The sequence below is a fragment of the Vipera berus genome (assembly GCF_964194415.1).
Source record: "Vipera berus genome assembly, chromosome: 1".
Taxonomy (NCBI): domain Eukaryota; kingdom Metazoa; phylum Chordata; class Lepidosauria; order Squamata; family Viperidae; genus Vipera; species Vipera berus.
In genome coordinates, this window is record NC_138202.1 from 342,536,836 (window position 1) to 342,560,660 (window position 23,825).

General features: G+C 43.4%; 2 protein-coding genes across 4 annotated transcripts in view; one reads left to right on the forward strand and one right to left on the reverse strand.

Annotated features, from left to right (window-relative positions):
- The window catches only part of POR (cytochrome p450 oxidoreductase), a 55,850-nt gene extending 42,929 nt beyond the window's left edge, over positions 1-12,921 (forward strand). For all 3 annotated transcript variants that reach the window (XM_081346772.1, XM_081346774.1, XM_081346773.1), the window contains exons 9-16: positions 1,817-1,933; positions 2,843-2,961; positions 4,307-4,488; positions 5,932-6,081; positions 7,323-7,590; positions 10,261-10,406; positions 10,800-10,885; positions 11,744-12,921. In XM_081346772.1, coding sequence (XP_081202898.1) covers positions 1,817-1,933; positions 2,843-2,961; positions 4,307-4,488; positions 5,932-6,081; positions 7,323-7,590; positions 10,261-10,406; positions 10,800-10,885; positions 11,744-11,888 — 1,213 coding nt within the window. In that variant the 3' untranslated portion in view covers positions 11,889-12,921. The remainder of the gene's footprint in view (positions 1-1,816; positions 1,934-2,842; positions 2,962-4,306; positions 4,489-5,931; positions 6,082-7,322; positions 7,591-10,260; positions 10,407-10,799; positions 10,886-11,743) is intronic.
- A 926-nt stretch (positions 12,922-13,847) lies between these two features.
- The window catches only part of TMEM120A (transmembrane protein 120A), a 36,354-nt gene continuing 26,376 nt past the window's right edge, over positions 13,848-23,825 (reverse strand). Inside the window, exons 6-12 of the mRNA XM_081314110.1 lie at positions 23,493-23,582; positions 22,936-23,001; positions 22,671-22,732; positions 22,049-22,141; positions 21,025-21,089; positions 19,685-19,753; positions 13,848-17,644 (exon numbers count right to left, since the gene is read on the reverse strand). Of these exons, the coding sequence (XP_081170236.1) occupies positions 17,540-17,644; positions 19,685-19,753; positions 21,025-21,089; positions 22,049-22,141; positions 22,671-22,732; positions 22,936-23,001; positions 23,493-23,582 (550 nt within the window). The 3' untranslated portion in view covers positions 13,848-17,539. The remainder of the gene's footprint in view (positions 17,645-19,684; positions 19,754-21,024; positions 21,090-22,048; positions 22,142-22,670; positions 22,733-22,935; positions 23,002-23,492; positions 23,583-23,825) is intronic.

Sequence of the window (23,825 nt, forward strand, 5' to 3'; positions counted from 1 at the left end):
AAAGGTGTTGCATTAATTGCTCTATACAAATCCACTAGAGAGAGTGCCTGGCATACCGGGGCGGGGGTAATAATAAATAATATGCAAGAAGATCGCACAGACTGACTACAAGCAGCGGCATGACAAAGTAGCAACAATGGCGCACTGGAAGATCTGCAAGAAATATCATTTGCCTGTAAGCAAGAACTGGTGGGATCATAAAATAGAGAAAGTCATGGAAAATGATAAAGTTAAACTGCTCTGGGACTTCAGAATTCAAACAGACAAGCACCTACAACATAACACCCCAGACTTAACAATTGTCGATAAGAAAGACAAAAAAGTCTGGATAGTGGATGTGGCAGAGCCTGGAGACAGCAGAATAGACGAGAAAGAACTGGAGAAGATAACAAAATACAAAGACCTACAAATAGAAATAGAAAGACTGTGGCAAAGGCAAGCAAGGGTAGCACCAATAGTAATAGGCGCCTTGGGTGCAATCCCAAAACAACTGGAGCACCACTTGAACACCATTGGCATTGACAGATTCTCCATTAGTCAATTGCAAAAGGCAGCCTTACTAGGAACTGCTTCCATCCTGCGACGAGATCTGTAATGCCATCAAACATCCACATCTGCCTATCCCAGGTCCTTGGTAAGGACTCGATAGGTAGACAAAAATGTCAAATCCAGTCTGAACATCTGGCTGACTGTGTGATGATCAATAACAACAAGAACAACAACAACAACGTTAGAAGGTACCTTGGAGGTCATCTAGTCTAACCCCTGGACTGTCCAGTCTCTTCTTAAAAACTTCCAGTGTTGGAGAATTCGCCGCTTCTGGAGCAGGTTGTTCCACTGGTTAATTGTTCTAACTGTCAGGAAGTTTGTCCTTAGTTCTAGGTTGCTTCTCTCCTTAATTAGTTTCCATCCGTTGCTTCTTGTCCTGCCTTCGGGCACTTTGGAGAATAGCTTGAGTCCCTCTTCTTTGTGGCAGCCCCTGAGATATTGGAACACTGCTATCATGTCCCCCCTCGTCCTTCTCTTCATTAAACTAGACATACCCAATTCCAGCAGCCGTTCCTTATATGTTTTAGCCTCCAGTCCCCTAATCATCTTTGTTCCTCTTCTCTGTACTCATTTCTAGAGTCTCAACATCTTTTTTACATCGAGGTGACCAAAATTGGATGCAGTATTCCAAGTGTGGCCTTACCAAGGCATTATAAAGTGGCATTAACACTTCACGCGATCTTGATTCTATCCCTGTTAGTGCAGCCTAGCACTGTGTTGGCTTTTTTTGGCAGCTGCAGCACACTGCTGGCTCAGGGGTGGGCAGAGGGCTTCATAGCATGGATGTCATTGCAGACCGTTGCTTTTGGGGCCCTGTCTTGTCAAGACCTCCTTCAGTATGTGTTCAGAAGATCCAATTGCAGTGCAGTAAACCATTCAAAAGGGACGCGGTGGCTCAGTGGGTTAGGATGCTGAGCGGCCAGCAGTTTGGCGGGTCAAATCCCGAGTGCTGCATAACAGAGTGAGCGTCTGTTACTCGTCCCAGCTTCTGCCAACCTAGCAGTTCGAAAGCACGTAAAAATGCAAGTAGAAAAATAGGGACCACTATGGTGGGAAGGTAACAGCGTTCCGTGCGCCTTTGGCGTCTAGTCATGCCAGCCACATGACCACGGAGACGTCCTTGGACAAGCGCTGGCTCTTCGGCTTTGAAACGGAGATCAGCACCGGCCCCTAGAGTCGGAAACGACTAGCACGCATGTGCGGGGGAACCTTTACCTTTAAACCATTCAAATCATTAACCAGATATGTCTCCTGGGGTTCCTTCTAGACCATTTGATGCCAAGAATCCCTATTTGGCCCCAGTTTCTTTGAACCGGAAGCTCAATCAAGGTGGAGAGAGGCACCTAATGCATCATGAACTGGACATCACTGGGTCTAAAATCAGGTAAACGGGAATTTTGGAGATTGTGGAATCAACAAAGCTACAGGGCACTGGAATGAAGAAACTTGCTTTAAACACAGGCTTGATGGTTGTGTTGACAAAACACATAGTTAACCAGGTCAGTTAAAGAGTTAGAGGCTGTGTTTGTACAACATGCTAAACTTGGTTATGGATAACCTAAATTACTTCTCTGTATCTGGATTAGCATATTGTATTAAGTAACATAACTGATTAATTAATAGTTCATTGTATTTCACAAACTCTGAATACAAGTAGACCTTGGTTAATGATTACCCTATTTAGCAACCATTCAAAGTTACAACAGCACTGAAAAAGTAACTTAACAACCAGTCCTTGCATTTATGACTGTTGTAGTGTCTCTGTGATCACATGATAAGCATTTGGGCATTTCTCAACTGGCAGGTATTTGTGTGCTTCACAGCCAGCTTCCAACAAACAGTTGATGGAGAAACTGGCAGTAAAATCACAAGTTGCAGTCAAGTTGCTTAATAACCATGTCACTTGGTGAAGGAGTTGCTGGCCCCAGTTGTGGTCATTAAGCGAGGACTATCTTTATGGATAAATTCAATAACCAACGGAAACACATTGTGTGAATGCAGCCTTAAGTCTGTGTCAAAGGATTTGCCTCCTTGTGCTTTAAAAGGTCTGACTTCATTATAATAGAGATGAAATGCTAATACCCCTAACTTTAAAAGTATTGGATTAATACTCTTAAAGAATTCCCAGGCTTTGTGGGGACCTTTAACAAGGATTGTGAATCCAAAGATGTACTTCGGTGACCTGGTTCAGACTAAACTATCCGACTGTGGTTCACTAAACCATAATATGCTTTTGTTTTGGCTCAGCGTGTTGTATAGACGCAGACAGCAGTGATCTTGTTTTCTTTCCCAGGTATGAAGCTGGAGACCATATTGCTGTATATCCAGCCAATGATACTTCACTGGTGAATCAACTGGGTGAAATACTTAGTGCTGATTTGGATGCAGTGATCTCTTTAAACAATTTAGATGGTGAGTATATAAAGATGCCCTCTTTGTTTATGTGCTTTTTTGTTTTGAAAACTGACGGTGCAGAACGTTTCTCCCTATCTTTTGAGCAACCATTCCCATTCTTCTTTACCGTACAAACTGTGGCTGATGGAATGTGCTGTTCCTAACAACTGTAAAGCATTAGATGCCTTCCTGTCACGTTTACCCAAAGAGGCCCTGGCGGAGATGCACATAGATAGCTAGGCGTGTACTTTGTTTTTCACAGACAGTTCTCATTTTTTGACAGTTGCTGCAGCAAAAAGTTCCATGCTGGCATCATTTCCAATCTGTGCCATAGCCACTATTTGAAGATGGAATTCATTTCTGGCAGAACTAGTTTCCACACCTGATTTCAAGGGTGTTTACATCCCGTTGCCCAATCAGGTTGCCTGATTAAGATACTCTGCCGTCTTATTCTGCCGTCTTTATGAATCTGAGGCTGCAACATTTGAAGTGGGGAGACCTGCCAAACTTGCTAAGCCTGTTGAGAATATGTATTAGCTTGATGGGGGCAGACATGCTTCACTTGCATTTTGGGGGTTACTGAATGAGTCTTCCAGCTGAATAGATTCTAGGCTCAGCAGTTGGCAGCTTTTAGCGCTGCCGCCTAAGCTCTTCACAGAGCCATTGCTATTGTGTCTTTGTTACAGTGTGGATGGCAAGGGAGGAGGTGGTAAACACTGAACTGAGGACTCCTTCTTTGTTTCTTATTTCAGCTTAGTGAACTGTTTGTTCTCTTGCATTGTGTGCCCTTATGTGATTATTTCTTCAGATTTCAAGTGTGCTGGTTGCTTTCATCACATGAGATCTTTGCAAGGTGACCTTATCTCATATGAACACTTTGGAAATGGGATGCTTTAATGAATTTTTTTTTGTCCTGCTTTTGCCCACCTGTCAGCCTGCATTGTGCACTGGGGCACATGGATCTGGTCTCCATAACTACCAAAGCAGTAGAACAACATTGGTGCAACAGAATTGTCCAGCTGACAGCAGAGTTAAGAACTGAGTAGATTACCTTCCTTGTATGAATGCCATCCAGGTGTATGAACTTCAACTCCTATAGTTCTTAGCTGGGTCAATGCTAGTTTGGAGAAGGTTAGAATATAACTTTAGGTACCTGTTAGAAAGCTGATTTTTTTTGTCTTTGCATCACTGTGGTGGAAGCTCAGTTTGTTAGTCATTGGTTATTATGACTATGAAAGCTGTGGTTGATCTTAACCTTTCGGTCTCAGTTAGAATTGTCAGGATTGTTGCTCGGGCTCTTTATGCAAGATTTGGAGGTTTATATTTGAATTTCTGAACTCTTCCTCTCTTCTCTTCTGTACAGAGGAATCCAACAAGAAGCACCCATTCCCTTGCCCAACTTCATACCGCACAGCCCTGACCTACTATTTGGATATCACTCATCCACCACGCACTAATGTTCTCTATGAGTTGGCACAATATGCCACAAATGCCAATGAACAGGAGCAACTGCGCAAGATGGCCTCCTCCTCTGCTGAAGGCAAGGTGGGTACTGATCTGCATTCACTGCTCTCCTTAATGTTACCAAAATGTCATCTGTGGTTAGTGCCATCAAATTTGGGTTGCAGCAAACCAGACCACCAGTAGATGGTGGCAAAGATAGAGGCAAAAACTCAGCATACTGCCCTCTGGTGGTCCTCTGTATTTTTGCAGCCCTGATCTGCAAAATCCTACATTGAGCCTTTGAAGGAGAACTTGTTGGAATTGGTAGACATAGGGGATTACCAATTTTCTTTGAATTAGACAAGCAAAATGTGGAGAGAGTTTCCTCCTTTAAATTTCTGGGAGTCTACCTCTGTGAAGATCTTACCTGGAAAGTTAATACAACCCAGGTGGCCAGAAAGGCCCAACAGAGACTTCACTTCCTCAGGGTCTTGCGGAAGAACAGGGTAGAACAACGGCTTATGACCCTCTTTTACCGGTCTACTATAGAGAGCATCCTCTCACATTGTATTGTGGTTTGGTATGCTGGTCTGACAGCCGCGGATAGGAAAGTATTACAGAGGGTGGTGAGCACAGCACAAGACATTGTGGACTGTCCCCTGACACCACTGGATGACATTGCCAGGGCTCGCTGCCTTGGAAGAGTGAGGAAAATGCTCAGGGATGACTCACACCCTGGACGGTATATCTTTACTCTCCTACCATCGGGTAAGAGATATAGGAGTATAGCCAGCCGTACCAACAGGCTGAAGAACAGCTTTTATCCATGGGCTGTTAGGCTTTTGAACAGGAAATTATTTTATAAACTTTATGTATGATTGACTTGCGAGGTCTGTGTGTTGTGCATTTAGCTCACATGGTGTAATAAGATGGAGGGTTTGTTGTCACTGTGAGTTGGGGGTGGAGGCACAAAGGGAGGCTTGTACTTTGACAATAAAGATTCATTCAAAATAGTACAGAAGCTGTTTTCAAGGGTGAAATGCTAAGTGAGAAGACAGACATGCTTGATCCATGTCTCACTTAGATTTTCCTAGTCTGTTCTTCTGGTAAGGCAGAAATGGAATAGGGATGGACAGTGTCTGGGTTATCAGGATTGCTGTTTTAGCCCATGGAAAATCCCATTCTGAACGACGACTCAAAACTTAAAAAGCAGGACTGGGAATCTCTACATAGTGGTGCTTACACATCAGATTTGGTAGGATAGGAAGTAACCAGTCGTCTTCTGCTAAGCCAGCCCTTGCAGTCTTTCTTCCTCAATTCACTTAGAGCACTCTTCCATTATTCCCCATCCTCCCGATACACTGGATGTAACTGTCATGCTATGCAATCTAGAGTGGATGGAAGTTACAGCCCAAAGCCCTTCCTGAGTACATCACGTAAAGAGAGACCTTAAGCCCAGGGTTGATTTGTCTAGAACTGACCTTTTTTGAAAATAAATCCACATGGATCGCCTTCTCCCCTAACATAAATGTTTGCTTGATCCAGGCTTTGTATCTCAGCTGGGTTGTTGAGTCCCGGAGGAATATCCTGGCTATCCTGCAGGACACACCTTCTCTGCGGCCACCTATTGACCACCTTTGTGAACTGCTTCCCCGTCTTCAAGCTCGCTATTACTCCATCGCTTCTACATCCAAGGTGAGCACACTGGCAAGGCATGCCAAGAGCTCTCCTGTTTGACAACCCAATGTATTTTTTTCCGTTACGTTTTTTAAAACTACAATATGTGTACTTTAGTTCTTCTACCCGCCCATACCCAGTCCTTAGGTTTTTGCCTTAGTCGAAAATGACCTTTCACTTTTCCTAGGCTAGCTGGACTGACGGTTGATATTTTGTGTGTCTTCCCCCGCCCCCTCACTTTGAGCAACAATGAATCTCCCTACTGCAGTGTTGCAGCCTGAACAGTCATTGATGAGAAGTTTTAAAGATGTCAGGAGTTGGGTTACAGCTCTTACAAATTAGAAAGAAATGATTTGTAAAAGGAGGGGGTGAAATTAATGATTTCACTAATTCCAAGGAATGATGGAAAAGGCACGAAAATGCTGATGGCACTGCCTCCTTTGTGATCTTTTTCAGCAAATCCCTAATGTGAAGATGATTTTTCTCATCCTATGTTAATTCCACCAAAGGAAGTAATGGTCTTGTTTTATTTAAGTCTGTGACAAACTGGGTTCATATGAAAGCAACAAATGGTCCTGGGTATGGGGAGCAGATGGAGAGAGAGGAAAAGATCAGGAAAATGCTCCTCAAAACCCAGAGAGTTGCCATGTGTAAGAAGGCAACTATTTGTCAAGAATTGAAACCAACCTGATGGCTCATAATAAAGCAATCAGTGTGAAAACTTGAGGACTCCATACTACCTCACTAGAGAGAGGCCATCAAGCAAAGACAGGACAGCTCCCTGGATGTGTTGTAATTCTGGATTTCCTGCATCAAGCAAAGGTTTGGACTGGATGGTCTACAAGGTTGCCTATCTCCCTTACTCGTTTTTTTTTCCTGATGTCTGAAAATCCACTGATACATTGCCTAAATACAGAGCATGGTCATATTTTATGGTCATATTTCACTAGAAACTTGTATTTGAACCTTACTATCTTTCAGTATTGAAGTTGGAATCTAGTCCTCAGTTCTGGGTTTCTCTGCCTCCTTGTATTCCAAGGAAACCCAAGTCACAGTTCTTGTCTGTATATTTTTAAGAAGAGATTGGACAACAATTTGTCTGAAATGGTATAGGTTTGTTTATGATTCAGTCTGAACCCTGGACAGAGATTAATTCTGTCACTAAGCAAAGTGTGTGATGTAAATGCAATCTAGGACTTTAGAGCTGTTGTCTCTAAAAGCTCCTGATGGCTCTTTCTTGCATTTTACCACCTCTCCAGGTACACCCAAACTCCATCCATATCTGTTCTGTTGTCGTGGAGTACACTACCAAAACAAACCGAGTAAACAAAGGGGTGGCTACTAACTGGCTGAAGAACAAGCAACCCAATGAGAATGGGCACAAATCCACCGTGCCCTTGTATGTCCGGAAATCCCAGTTCCGGCTACCCTTCAAACCTAACACTCCTGTCCTCATGATTGGGCCAGGCACAGGGATCGCTCCCTTCATCGGTTTTATCCAGGAGCGGGGCTGGCTCAAACAACAAGGTGAGTGCTCAGCTCAATTGGCCCCCTGAGCAACAGTGGGATCCCAGGTTAAATTGCTTGGAAAGCAAGACAGCGAAATCCACAGATTATTTGCCATGGTAATGAAATAAAGCATTCACTGCAGAGGCTACTAAACAGTAGTAGGCTGGTTATCTTAGTTGTTGCATTTCTTTCCCGACAACCTATATGAGTTACCTTGTCTCATTATCATCCAAACAATCACTCTGTGAAGCAACTTGGGCTGACAGAGTGACTGGTTCAGAGCCATGCTTGGTGAGCTGTATGGTTGAGTGGGGGCTTGAATTAAAGTCTCCCTGCATTGAATCAAACATCTTGACCACTTCATTACTCTGGCCTTAATTGTGTGTGCCCAATGGCTTTTGTGTCTTGCTTCAAGGCCTCCCTAAAACAGTTGTCTGATAGCTGGCTAATTGGGGTGAGAACTTGGATCCTCAGCTAGGTAAAACTTCCGTCCATTCTTGCTGGTATCACCTTGTATAATTGCTGTAAATCATCATTGTTCCCCTGCTCCTCCTCCTCCACCTCCTAATCACCACCACCACCACCACCACCACCACCACCACCATCATCTGGTTATGGCCACACACTCCAGCAGACTTTGGGCAGCTTGCAAAATCCATCTTTGATTTGTCTGTGAATGACTTTTTTGCAAACCAGTTCACGTTTATCTCTTCTGTAAACAAAAACATGTTATAAACTATTGCAGTTGCCAATGGGTCAAAATGGAGCTGCAGTTTCTTTTGGCTGATTCTCCTTTTAATAGATTAACTCAATCAGAGTCAATCCATACTTTATGGAAAAGCACTCAGTGAGGCAGAAAAATAACTTTTCAAAGGACAGAATCCTAACTGTGCAGACGATGCAACCCCAAATAATCTTTCACTCATAGCCAAATTGGAGTGAAAATCTTCTGCATTGCCCTGGCTTTGGCACGCCTACATTCAGGTGTATTGGTTTAAGCAGGAGCCTGAATAAGTGAACATCTCCATCTAAATACAGGTAGTCCTTGACTTGCAACCATTTGTTTAGCAACTCCTCAGAGGTACAGCAGCACTGAAAAAAGTCTCACGACCAGTCCTCGCACTTGCGACCATTACAGCATCCCCAGGGTTATGTGAGGAGCCCTGGTGGCCCAGTGGTTAGAATGCAGTATTGCAGGCTGATTCTGCCCACAGTCTAGAGTTCGGTCCTGATTGGATTCCATTCTTCTATTCTTCTGAGGATGGTAAAATGAGGACCCAGATTGTAGGGGGCAATATGCTGGCATTGTAGACGGCTCAGGGCAGGCAGTAAAGCACTATGGAGCGCTATAGAAGTCTAAGCGCTCACTTTGATCACATTGCTATGTGATCAACATTTGGGTGCTTGATAAACAGTGTGTATTTACATGAATGCTGTTTGCGGCCTTCCTAGGTAGCTTCTGACAACCAAAGTCAATAGGCGAAGCTGGATTTGCTTAACATGGTTCACTAAACAACTGCAGTGATTTGCTTAAAAATCATGGCAAAAAAAAGGTCATGAAATCAGATGCGATCACTTAGCAACCACCTTGCTTATCAGTGAGTTTAGTGGAAATTGTCATAGGCTGAGGACTACTGTAATGCTGTAGTACAGGGCTTTTCAACCTTTTCACCCATTGTACCACTTTTAGGATATGGCAACATCCGAGTACCACCAGTCGTTTAGCAAGGTGTCAAAAACCTGATGATCCAAAAAAAAAAAAAGGAAAAAAGTGATGAAGTACAGGTAGTCCTCGACTTGAAACAGTTCGCTTAGTGACTGTTCGAAGCTACAATGGCACTGAAACAAGTGCCCCCCAAGCCACAGCCGAGCAAGACGCCTGCCTGCCTGCCCGGCGGCGCTCTTCCTCCTGTCCGAGGTTTTCATTATTGTGAGCATTTCTGTTGAGGATTGGCAGTGGGGGTGGGGGTGGTGGGTGTTTGGTTTTTATTCACCCCCGTCTGCTGGGTGGTTGCAGCAGGTTTTGGTCACTTCACATGACCCTGGGACTCTGTGACCGTCATAAATACGAATCAGTTGCCAAGCATCTGAATGTAAATCACAAGACCCTGGAGATGCTGCAGCATTCCAGTGGATCGGTGCTTCTTCTGGGCTCAGCAGAAGCACCAGGATCAGTACTGAGCTCCAGCTGGAGCCTGGCGCTGATCCTGGCGCTTCCGCTGAGCCCTGACAGCCCTGCAGCTCCAGTCGTCTCTCGCTCAGGCTTGTGCAGTGCTACCAACGGTTCACCTCACTCCCCTCCCCCACTACCACTTTTCTAGGATAGCCGCGTACCCACCTGCCAGGTGCCAATGTACCACAGGTGGTACCCATACCACTGGTTGAAAAGCCCTGCTGTAGTAAATCTTTTCACATTTCACTTTGTGGAAGATATGAGGTTCCTAGCTCCCTCCCTCCCCACCCAGTATGCTTTTCTTCTCCATCAGAGCAATTACTGGCAAATAGCTTTCATATTTTTATCTTCAGTGATTTCTGTTTTGTGATTTCCCAAACTGCTTTGTCAGTAACAGATATATCGTCTGAACTAGGGCTCAGATTTGGAGAGGCACATTCAGGCTGCTATTTGTTGCAAGGATGCACAAGGTCACTCAGCAACTCTGAACTGAGGAATATGCCTTTGTGTTCTAGGCAAGGAGGTTGGGGAGACTGTGCTGTATTTTGGCTGCCGACACGAGAAGGAGGATTACATCTACAAAGAAGAACTTGCCAAATTTCTCAAAGAAGGAGCCCTTACTCAGCTCAATGTGGCTTTCTCGAGGGACCAGCCAGAAAAGGTAAGCCTGTTCTATCTAAACGTTCCACCATCAGTGGGCATTTGCATTCACTTGTCCCGTTGGGCTTGTTCTGTTTGAAAAATGGGCTATTTGTATATTTGGTGCTTGGATAATCATCTTCTGTTGAGGAAAAAAAAATATGCCTGTCTTTTCCGTAATTCTAGAAAACGTTGGTAAAGACATTTTCTATTTCCTAAGTCATTCCCTGCTGTCGGTCCGGTTCAGCCGATTTTTGGACTAGGCATTTTTATTTTTTCAAAAGCGCTTTTGTAGTCCTCATATCTACCTTTTTTAAAAAAAAAAGTAGATGCCAGTCTTTATGGCGAAGAAGACACAGAGGATATACGCAGCTCTTAAGGCCCCCGTTGACACCCAGTTTTTGTCTCTCTTCAGATTTATGTGCAGCACCTGCTAAAAAAGAACAAGGAGCATGTCTGGAAGTTGATCAGTGAAGGAAACGGTCACATCTACGTGTGCGGGTAAGGATGGCAAGGCTCTTCTTGTTCACAGGTTTCCTTGCAGCAGTGAGCAGTCAGAAATTGACTTGAAAACAAGTAATTAGTAATTTTGTCCCTGGGGCAGAAGAGTTAGGAAGAAAACAGCAGTGCCGTGCTGGCTGGAAATTCTGGTATTAATATCTGAGGGTACCAGGAAGGGTTGCAAAGTACGTAAATTATCGGTATGAATTTGCAGAAGAATTTGTCGAAGGTGCAAAAATGTTCAAAATAATTCAAGTTAGGGAAGTGGTTGAACTTCCCTGGCTATCGTGACTGAATGTCGGTCAGTCTCATAATATATGGCCTCCATCTGACTTCCCACAAACTTCAGTCTTTAACCTCATCAAGAGAACCTTTGATTTTGTTTCAAGAAATAGCCAGCTATATGTCTAAGAAGCTTTCTTATGCCATTCCAACCCGGCAGCTGACCTAGCAACTATCCATGGAGACTACAGGTCCTATCAAACTGGCTTAGTTGAAGGAATTCTGTTTCCATGCCCCAATCAGTAGATAAATGGTTCAATTTTGGGAGGAGGGGAATTCAGGTGGGAGCATTTCCTAGCTCTGCCTGGAAATAAACGGGACTGAAATGGGACCTTCCGAGGGCAATTAGACGTTTAGTATGCTTTTGTCACTTAGATCTACAAAATACCATAGTCCTCTCTTTGCACCTGCCCATCTTTAGATTCTCTTTTCCTCCACAGGGTTGAAAGGCAGAATTTGTCTGCAGCCAAGATGCCATTTCTCCAAGCCTGCTTTTTGAATTTTATCTACCTTGAGTTCTAGCCACTGCTCTTCACTGACTTACCCTTTACTCTCTATTTTTTTTCCTCCTTCTAGTGATGCACGGAACATGGCCCGGGATGTGCAGAATACCTTTTACGAGATTGTAGCTGAATATGGCAAGATGAACCAGCAGGCGGCTGTGGACTATGTCAAGAAATTGATGACCAAGGGCCGATACTCTTTGGATGTTTGGAGTTAGGGGGCACTTACTGCAGAAAGGAGGGGTGTCTCAGGTGGCTGGTGGAAGAGCGGGGCAAGGACTCATCATTCTGCCTCCAGGGAAGCATCTGTGCATACCTTGACTTTCTCCAGCTCCTACCCCTTCCCTGTTAAGACAGGATGAATTTAGTGGGCTTTGGTTTTCTATGGTAAGATCTAATTGCATTGAGCTAGACTCTCAGAGCAGTGGAGAAATACCAGCATGTCTGTCTGTCTGTCTTTCTTTCTTTGGTAGCTGCTACAGGACATATCTGAGGGTGGGTTTCCTGCCCGTTCTTTGCCCAACAAAAGGAACACCCTTCTTGTCTCACAGGTATCACTGCTTGGGTGGAAATGGTGCTTAGATGACCTTGGCCCTTCAACAGTCTCATTTAGCCTGATCAACAGGCTGGGGTCTTTCTTGGGTTGCACTGAAGAATACATTTTGGCAACGATTTTCATTTTGGTCAGCAGCTGGTTGTTGGGATTCATGTGGGATGGGTGCCAGGGAAATGTCTGAAGAGGAGGCAGAAGGCATCGTTTGGAAGGCAAGGGGTAGCAGCAGTGGTTTACAAGAAGCATCAGTAAAATGAAACTCATCTTCCTGTGTGTTAGCAGGCATGTGTGGAGGGTGATGGTGGATCTAGATGCTATGCCTCAGCATGGAGCAGAGAAGAACCTGCTTAGGATATGTCACTTTGTTCTTTCCCTCTTGGGGGAAACTTTATTTTACATGAGTGTGAGCGCTCTCCAAACCACCCCTTCTATTTCTCCCTTGCTTTGTTCCTAACTGGATGAGATCCTGGACTGAGGCTGTTCCCAGCTCTGATGCCTGCAGTCCCATGCTGCTCTTCTGAACACAAATTTGCCTCCCGTCACTTGACTCCCTGATGAAGCAGTGGTACCGTGCCTAATAATGTGTTTGGAAACTGGCCAAGCAGTCTGTCTACCGATTGTACATAACTTTAGGAAGACTTGTTCTTGAAATAAAAAAAAAACCCGATTGTTTTGTTCTGCCTCTTCTGCCTCTGTGTGGACTTTTGCAGGGAAGGGAGACTGGAGGTTTTGCCAGCTACAAAGCCATAGCTGTAACTGTTAAAACAGAAGGTGAGGGAGCTTTGTTTCATAAGAACCAAGCTTATTTATGTATACTTTGATTATAATTTAACTCTATAGGGCCATGCATGACAAAATGTGTACCTTTTTCCCCAGTAGTATATTTAGTTTTGCAATTTGCTTACTATCGACAGTCAAAACTTGGATGGGAAGTGGGAGGAAAGGAAAGGAAGTGAAAAGTTCCATTATTGTAGTAGAGTTTGGCTGGGACTTTTTAATGGGTATATTTCACCAGAATGCAAATATCTGCTGGTTAGAAGGTAGTGCTTCTAGCCTGAATCACAACAATCTGGTATTTGGAGAAATGATCACCCTCCACTGGGTGATTATGTTTTACTCATTCTGTGGGTTGTCTGTCTTTGCCATGCTGCCTTCCTGTTAAAAAAGACGTCTAAAGTCATAACAGATTCTATAGATGCCCTGTACTTCATAGTGCTATTTCAGGACTCAACATGCTAGGTCTAAACCTCTGTGCCCTGTCACATTTAAACATGCAAATATATTTTCTCTTCAGTACTCTTTTGCCTTTCTTGCTATTTTAAGGTATTTATAAACTAACCAGTCTCAGATGATTCAGCAACTAAGAAGCTATACCATCGCCAACAACCTAACCATAAATAAGTTACTTCAAAGGAGTATCACTCACAAACATGAACCACAAAGAGAAGCAAAGGTGGGCACCCTCAGTTGGGACTGAAAGTACAACGAAATCAAGTTTTAACTCATGAATCGAAAGGATTAAGTATTCTACAAGGTGCAGGTCTTAAAACTTTCAGGAGCTCTCTTGACGGCTGGAGCTAGATAATTCCAACAAAATGACATTAGATGCAGCCTAGTATTTTTTTTAAAAAAAGTTTATTTATATCCTGCCTTTACTATTTGTTTACAAATAAGGTGGCAAACATAATCCAGCACACCTTCCTCCTCCTATTTCCCCCATAACAACCAGCCTTTGAAGCGAGTTGGGCTGAGGGAGTGACATGCCCAAGGTCACCCAGCCAGCTTTCATGCCTACATTGGGACTCCAGAATTCGTGGACTCCAGCTTTCTAGCCTGATGCCTTAACCATTAGACCAAACCAGCTCTCTAGGGCAGGGGTAGGCAACCTCGGCTCTTTTATGACTCATGGACTTCAACTCCCAGAATTCCTGAGTCAGCTGACTCAGGAATTCTGGGAGTTGAAGTCCATGAGTCATAAAAGAGCCAAGGTTGCCTACCCCTGCTCTAGGGCTTTAAACAGGGCTCCTTACAATCACTTGTAGTCTCCCCCACCCACCCAATATCATGTGTCATTATCTGGAAATGTGATGTTGATCAGTGACTAAAATGCTTAAAAGAATGTGGAAAGGGAGTTCTGTATTTATCTTCCCTGTAGTATTCTTAAAACATCAAAACAAATTTCTCCATTGCATGCAGCTAGCATCCTCCCATTCATGCTGTATCATTCATTGCAGTGCAACTTCTACGTAGGCTTTACCTACCTACCTACCTGTCTCTGCATGATATAGGCTAAAGTGCCAGTCATCTTTAGCCTAAATGCCCAATGATCTTGTTCAGTGATGACAGCTGTAACCCAGCACATCTGGAAATCAACCTATGAGAAAGACTGCAATAGCAGTCTTCCCTGTGCCTTCTCTGTCATGGCACTCACCTTATGGAACAGTTTCACCCCAGAAGTATGGCTGGCCCCAATTCTGGTGGCCATCAGAAAGCAGTGAAGACCCTGGCTTTTCTCTCAGCAATAGGGCTAGGATGTTGATGGTATGGTTGAGGGATGCAAGTATAATCAGGGCCTCAATGTTGCTTCAAATGTTTTAATTATATTGTGGTTTTGATTCCTGTCTGCTGCCCATAGTTCCTTCTGGTAGATGGACAGCCATATAAGCTTAATAAGACTACCTCAAGGACAATCTGTGTGTATTAGCTTATTTTGTCTTGTACCACATTTCTCTACACATTAGACAAGAGAGGGACCAACCAGCAAACCAGGGGATATGGGATTTGCAACATCTGTTTTTAAGGGACAGGAGAAAATCAAAACATTGCCTAAAAATATCCAAATAAAACTGCTGATAGAAATTCCAGTGCTTTGAACAATATTTGCACTGTTAGGTTGGTGATACACAGCTCTTCCCAAGAATCTCAGGAAAGGTCATAACTCCTATATACCACTGCAGCCCTAAAAAAAAAAGACTTAGCTATTTCTTTTTGCTGTGTTAGTTCCAAACTAGACTGGTATAAACTGGCTTTGCAAATTCTTCTGAATGACCAGTCTTGAGTGAGGTTAATATGCCTTCTTGGATAATGACCTACCACTATTTAGGGTAGCTGGGGAAAATGCTGCCCCCCCAACTATGATAGGACTACAATTCCCAAGATCCCAAACCTTTGGGAAAATGCTCTCCCACACATTTCCAGAATATCAAACTGGGGAAGACCATTTTGGAACATGTAGAAGAATGACTACCTGTATGATGAATGAGTCCCCCTATCCCTTAAAATGTGCTTTACCGCTATGAGGAAGCGTCTGGTAACAGAATTTCTCCATATGCTACAGAAAGCAAGGGTTATAAAGATTCCATTATGCAAGTTTCAAATACAAAATTGTTGGGGTTAAAAAAATAAGATATTTGTACCACCACTTGAATACTGCCTACTGCAACAAATACACCTGCAACAGCAATGTCCTTGATCATGAAAGATATGGCATCCATTTTCACAAAGAGTAAGACTTTCCTTAGTCCTCCTTCTTCTAAAATTGGGGTAGGAACTGTCTTGGGCTCTAGTGGCTGTTGACCTTCCCCTCTCAGGCGTGCAGGCAGCACTAACCAAGGCTAAGTAAGGGATGATGGGAATTTTAATCCAAAACACACAGACAGCTCTGCACTGCTTAGCCCAGGGATAGGCAACCTTGGCTCTTTTATGACTCGTGGACTTCAACTCCCATAGCTGGCTCAGGAATTCTGGGAGTTGAAGTCCACGAGTCATAAAAGAGCCAAGGTTGCCCACCCCTGGCTTAGCCTGAGCCTTAGCCAGCTAAGCATCTTAGGCAGAGGAAAGCTTTTCCGTCTCCCTCTTCGGCAAGAGAAAAAATTGGGAGAGAAAAAATTCCAAAACGCCAGTGAAGAAAAACTGCTACCAATCAGGGCAGGCGTGCTTTGGATTCACACCATTTTCAGATGTGTTTTCAGTGCAATGGGTTTCACCGAGGCTATAAAGTTCCCTTGAAAATGGTGTGAATCTTCTTAATCACATTTGCCGAGGTCCAAAATTGGCCTGCTTGTGAGATCTGGTTGCTCATTCCAGGAGCAGTGATTCAGCAGCATTCCTAAAACATGGGATTGGAGTCTGAGACACATGATGGTGTACGGTGCCCTCCTAATAGGACCCTGAGCTTTATGAAGTGTCTTATGCGCTGTATTTAAGAATCAGCAGGTACATTCTTGGGATTTCAGATTTTTATATCCTTAACTTGGTACTATTTCCCTTGCCTAGAAGTGCCAGGGACCCAGGCTTCTCTACGTGCTTTTATTTTCCAGCTCCACCCCCCCCCCTTAATGTGACAAGAATACATATTTAAAGACAACAATGCATGTTTGGATGTAGGCCAGCTTTTCCCAGTTTTAGAACCACTATACACTTAAGGCAGACAAATGACGATATGGACTGAGATTGGAGGAAGCCCGGTGCCAACGATGCTGCTGCTTGCTCGGCCAACTATGATCAAATAAAGGTTATTTTTCAGCTTCTCTGGCAGGATGCCTCCTAGGTGCTTGTGAATCCATGTTCCAAAGAGCACGGGGGGGGTGGTGGTGGCAGAAGCGCTGGGTCTTTGGCCCCTCAAGGGCTGAGAAGGCAACTCCAGGAGGAGAATTGCGAGGAGGCGGCTGAAAGTAATCACATCAGGTTTGTCATAAAATATACACAGAGGAGGGAAATCAGGCTCTGTATTGAAGGTGTAGCTGAGAAACTGTCCCCTCCGCTCATAGTAAGGAAGAAATCTTAAGATAGGGGAACATTTCTGGAGATGGGGAGGGAAGAAATCAACCCAGCAGAAATAGTGAGAACACTCTTTGCCCATATAATCTGCTTCCAATAATACAGTTAATGTCCTCAGTAATAAACATTAGATGGCCTAGGTTGAACCTGCTCCCTTCCTTTTCCTGTGACTCAAGTTTGGGCAGACAGCCCCCTGCTTCGGAGGAAGGGTACAGAAACCATACAGGTGTCAGCTGGGAGTTGTAATCTGAGAGTCACTTGAGTTCCTCATACAGTACTTTACCCTAATCCTTGAATCTGACACCTGATTAAGTCCAGAGTTCCTTTTGGCAGCAGGAAGGCCTCAAGGCCCCATGCTAGTGGTAGAAGCACTACTCAAGACGTGGTTTCATTGACATCTGTATGCAAGAGAATCACAGGGAGGCAGAAGGAGGAGGAGGAGGAGAACACCCAGCGTGCTCTGGATCCTTCGGTCAGCAGAGTAGTAGCGCTCCCTCCAACAGTGATAACGAGGAAGGGGGAGAGGCACTTGAAGACTCATTCCTTCTTGGTCTTATTCTGGAATTTCTGGTGAACAACTCGTAATGTGGTGAAGAAGTTGCCAGTAAAGAGGGTGAGGAAGGGAAAGGCGCACATCAGGACCTGCCAGTGCAATTAAAACAGTCAGTGATTAATGCTTTAAGAGGAAAAGAGAGAGAGAGAGAGAGAGAGAGAGAGAGAGACTTGGCAGTTCTCAAAAGGACTGGACTGCTAAAGAGAGAGATCAATTTAGCAAAACTGTCAGGAATTCTAGAGTAGAACAGGAAGAGCAGCACAAAGTATCAGAAAGGTATTTTACTATGAGTTTTAGTTCAAAGTGTTAAAGCAGCTATGTCTTTTGAGGCTTGTATATTTATAAGGCTGTCCTTAGCTGTCTTTATGTGTAGATGTACAGCCACTTTAATCAGAATTTAATCAGAACAGAATAGAGATGGAAGGGACCTTGGAGGTCCTCAAGTCCAACCCCCTGCTCAAGCAGGAAACCCTATACCATTTCACTTTGATGATGTTTTTAGAGAAAGTGTTGTTTTTATCCACACAATTGATTGGGAACAGCCTTGGAAGCAGCTGAACAAAAGGAGATAGCTGCTTTTAATGCTTCAAAGATGGGAGCTTTGCCCATACCAATATTCTTTGTGAAATGTCTCTTTTGAATGCTTTGCACGAGCCCAATCTGGCTTTTTACAAGTTTCCACTTTCAAATCCCTTCACTTGTTAAGGGCGAGTCACAAATGAAAGCCAACTGAATAGCCATGCTTTGGAAAGAACTGTGAATCCGAATGCAGATGGTCCTTGTTTTATAGTGTCTAAATCTGCTGGGGATGTAAGTAATAATTGGAGGATCACAAGTTCCTCATCCCAGCATATAGCATCATCTGAAGGCAGGCAGTAGCCCAATGACATTTGCTTACATGTTGTTTTTGTACCTTCCTTTACTTATTCACACCCCAAAGAGGCAGAACAACGGATTCACTAGCACTTCTTTTTTAGCAGACAGACTGAATGGACAACACTGGATCCTCTTTACAGGACACCTTGCTGGCACTGTTTCATGTTACATGGCATTGCCTGTTCTTGAAATCCAGTATGTGTTTATTTGCTTTGTTAATCTTGCGAAAGTTCCTCCTCCTGCCTTGCCCTACATTTCAGTCTTGATTTTCGATTAAGATCAATTCGCACATGTCAATAAAGATTCTCCATTATCCAGCAGAGTTGTCTGGAAGCTGAATCATGACAACCGGATTTCTTTTCTTTTTGGTTTGAAATGTCTCACTGCTTGTCCCAAGTGGCTTCTTCAGAGCAAAACCGAAGAAGATTCAGACTGAAGAAGCAAAATATTTCAAATCAAAAAGAAAAGAACTCCAGGTGCCATGACTCAACTTCCAGATCAGTTCATACATGTTGGCAGAGCCAACATTTCATCCCTACAGAACAACCCAACTAACCTTAAATAAGAAACAGCTTTACAATCAAGCCCTTGGAACATACACACACTTCCACTCTGTGCAGATACAGGGATTTCCCAACCATGCTGCCCTTTGCGCAATATTTTAATTTATTTATGTGATTTATCACCTCTTTAGTCTGGAAGGATTCTATGAATGAAAAAGCTCATGCTCTACCATTGAGCCACGATGTTCATCATTTGCAGAAGGAGTTCCCAAACTCTACATGACTTAAAACAACATTCATTTTGAGGAAACCTACTTTCATTTTCCCAAATCAGAAACATAAGAAAGGGGTTTTCTTGCCTGAAATCAATATCTTTTAAAATGCTATAAGCGTGCAAAATACTAGCAGGCTGTAAGCTGACTGGCACACTCTCCTAGCCAGCCATGCTGAAATAACAATCAATCCCTCTGAATATTCTGACAATCTTCCATCCCCTGCCTGTAAGCCTGTTAAAGATTGTTATTCACACTATGAGATAAGCGGATATAATGGGCAAAGGGGTTTGGGAGGATTACTGAGAGGGTTTCATATACTTTACCATGAGTATCACACTGGCAGAATTTAGAACACATTTGGATATTTCTGAAAGTAATGACAAAGCTTGCAATTGATGCAACCGGGCCATGATTTTGAAAGTGTGGGAAAAGAACAGAGCATTTCCTCTTCCTGTGCCTGCAAATTCACTCTTACCTGCCATTCTTTGCATTCTGGATGGCTGGCTAGTTGGAAGAGTGTGACAGCATTGAACAGTTGCCAAAACTAGAGAGAGAAGATAATTGTTTTATTTGCAATATCTCAGATTTTCACCCTCAAATGTATCACTGTGAGATCACTTGCATCACTGTGAAACCAGTGGTTTTTGGCAGTAGAATTTTTAGGATTTTTAGTCAAAACACACTCTTTCAAAACTACCTGAGAATTCTCTGCTCAGATGAGCATCCCTGCCGTCCCCTGTCCCCTCCCCCCTGGAATTTCAACATAAAAGCACAGGCTTTTTTAGCAGTTTAATTATCACAATAAAGCCTGAGAGTTTACTTGGGACAAAATGCATCTCAAAGCCAGACTATTCACATGAGTTAATCAGTAGGTGCATCTAGGAGAAAAAAGACACACGGAACACTAGTCATACATCAAATTATTGTTTCAATTACTCTTCACCTCAATCTTTTTTTTTTGACACCACCACCCCTCCAGCCCTGTACCAAGCACAGTGAAAAAATCAGGCAGTTTCCCCCTCTAAAAGCTGGCAATGAGATGGGGGAAAATACGGTGTCTCTTTAAGGAGTGCAATAGGTTTAAAACACAAAAACATAACAAGGAATCAGATGAATTTTCTCAAACCACAAAGTATGGCAGAATCCCCTGTACCTGCCAGTTTCGATGGCGACTTGGCAACACTGCCCTGCCCACGCTGGTCATAAGAATATTACCATCCCTTGTAACAAACTCTCACTTTGTAAATAGGTTTGGAGGGGAAGGAAGCTTGTTCCTTTAAGCATCTCTTCACGTAACATTATTATTATGAAGTAAAAGTTCAATTCTCTAATTTACTTTATATATTTATAAAATGAAACAAAATATATGATTATGAAATAAATGTTTCATTGTCTCTCATTTAGTCAGTTGTTTATAAACAGAGCGTACATCTACCCTGAAAAAGAGCTAATAAGAGGAAAGACAAAATATACAAGAACTCTACATTAGTCTAGTCTAGTCTAGTGGTGAAGGCACCAGTCTAGAACCTGAGAGACTGTCTAGTCCCGCCTTACACATGAGTGATTTGTGGCCAACCATTCACCCTCAGCCCAACCCACCTCACAGGGCTGTTGTTGTGAGGAAAACAGGAGGCAGGAGGAGTATTAAGTATGTTTGCCACATTGAGTTATTTCTAAAAAAATAATAAAAGGCAGAATATAAATAGCTAATTAAACAAGGTACACTGAAGAAACTATTCCCCTGTCAGATCAAATAAACCTGGTTTTGTCTTGCCTAGAGTAACGATAATCCCCAAAGAAGTGAAACACACTTACTTGGCCGAAGAAGAGGAACGGAAGCAGGAAAGTGAGGCCTCTCCACATCCAGGACTGGAAACCTTCTGCAAGGAAAAATGCACAGCCAAAGAATCAGGCCACGGTCCAGCAGTCCCAATGGCCTCTTCAGACTGACTGGAGCTGGCGATCTTTGGAAGACTTGACAGTTAACACAGACCTCTTACCTCTGCTAGGCTAGCATTGCCAGAAAAGGAAATAGAGAAGCTTAGAGACAGGCAAAACATTGTTAAGAGCCTGCCTCCACAAGAATAAAAGGCTCAACTCTTTGAGAAGAGAAGGGTAAAAGCTGGTTTGAAAAGCAGACCTACTTCCCAGTCAGATTCAGAATTTTGTTTTTTTTAAAAAAATATGTAACATGGCTATTAGCAATTCTCTGTTTTTTTAAAAAACTATACCTAGATGAGGACTCTAAAAACGTTAATATCTCTAAGCCAGAATGAAACATGATTAAAAAAAGTCCCTTCATATCAAGCTCATCAGGTGAATTCAGAGACACTCCTAAGTAATTTTCTTGGCTACGGCATGAAATAGCCATGACCTTATTTTGGGGTGTTTTTTTCTATTTGCTAATATAGGTTACAGCCCTGGGTGGGATTCCCTTGAGATCTCCCATCCAAATATGAACCAGACCTGATCTAAATTGATGACACAAGCCTAAGATCTACTTCCAGTATCCAAGGGTAGGGAAAAACTGCAATTTGGAGGGATTATGGATCACACAAGCATCCTTGCAGGATGAGAACTGACGAAGCAAGCCTAGAGACAGAAGCTTTTGCTGTCCGTATGGCATTGGCCTGTTGTGGTTTCCCATCCCTAGTATTTCACAATGATCCCACCTTTATGGCCACTAAGAGCCCCCTCTTCCTCCTTTCAAAAGCCAGTGACCAGAAGAGCATCTTCTGTAGGGATGACTTGAGAACCATTAGTGAAGGAAGATCCCCATCCCTCACACAGGAGAGTTTGCCTCAGCAAAGGAAAAAGAGAAAGCAGAAATGCTACCTACCCACAGTGAGATCCATGGTGTGTCGTTCACCCAGAGCTCTTAGCCGGTACAAGCAACCACTCTGGTAATAATACTGAAGAAACTGGACAAAGCCTATCAAAATTTCAGCAAGGGAGATCAAAATTCAGGGCAGCAGCATATACACTAAGATACTGAAATTATCCATCCCTCATTGTTACTCTAAAGCGTCCCTTAAAAGCAAAGCTCTAGTTTTAAACCTTTTCGTCCATTACCTTTGGTGGTAGCGTGGTTTTTCCTTTCTTAAAAATAAAAACATCTAGTGTTCACGGTACTGGGGGGCGGGGGGGAAAGCTCAAATACATTTGAGCTGCTTCAGCTACAGCAATTTGCCCTTTGCCTCACTGCCATCTCCTATGCCACTACCCTTTCATCTCAATTCCATCCCATGAGGAAACCCTTACATAGAATTGTTTGACTGCCCCTTATTCTTATTCAAACAGAAGCCTTCGCTAGAAAACGGCATTCTGTGTTCCATGTTGCAGAATTCTGGCAATGCAGCTATGAAAATAAAGGCTGGAATTTATCGTTTTACTGACAACCTGACACTTGTGGGTCTTCAACCGCTTCCCTCCTCCCTCTTCTTTAATGAAGTCCCACTTACTCTGATACATGGAGAATGTGAGGAACTGATTTCTGAACTTCTGGTACATCAGGCCATCTGGCCTGCAAAGATAAGAGGGAATGCAGAAACATACATGTAATCAGAATTCACTGACATGTGATGGACACTGGCTATTCTCCTAAAAGGCTCCAGAAAGGAATTAAGTAAACTCTCGAGCTATTAGTTAAAACCACTGAAATCACAAGCATTATGCTCATATTTTTTTCTCCTTGAAATTACCAAGACAACTGAGATGAAGACTCACCAAGTCAGCATGACCCCTGAGAGGAAGGTGGAAATGTAGTGATGAAGCACCCACCAGCCTTTAATCCTGGAAGAGCAAGCGTTAAACCAGTTTCATTAATATTTTTCTTTTAAACACGGCAGCCCAATATACCGAGACAATGTCGGGAGCTCCATTTGGAAGGTGCCAGGGCAGTAGCAGCTGGAATATCTTGCGCTGAATGCCAAACACCGTGTCAATGACCATACGTTTAAGGAAAACATCTGAATTGCCTCTTGAGGAGACATGCTCCCCATTCTACTCTTAAGATTGCAAAGAACTTCCAGGAATGATTTTTTCCACAGAAATGCTGAAAAAGCTCTGCTGTCAGAACAGGAAGCGCCGTGCTAGATGGACCTGCCCCCTGACTGCGTACGTAAGCCAGGGTTTTTAAGGGGATGCTTCCAAATTCAATTCCCAGAATTTTAAAGCAGGACTAGGAAAGATTTTACAGAAAAGATACAGGGAGTACTGGCTAAATATATATGTGACCTCCTTAGCTTAAGGAAGGAGAAACGCTGAACAGAAGCACTACTTACTTAGAACCATTGTTGATCAAGATGCTCTCTCGAATTGTCAGTGTGCAGTAATACCAGACCAGGAGAAAATTGAAGACAGCATCAGTTACCCTTGTCATAAAAAGTGAGAAAGTGATGGGTCAATTGTAGTAATATAATTGCCTGGTGAAGTGAGTGGCTGCTTGCCGGTTTCTATCTCTGGGCTAGAGAACACAGAACGTAGAATGGGATCAGAAGGGACCTTGGAGGTCTTTTAGTCCAGGGCTTTTCAACCAGTGGTACGGGTACCACCTGTGGTACATTGGCACCTGGCAGGTGGTACGCGGCCATCCTAGAAAAGTGGTAGCGGGGGAG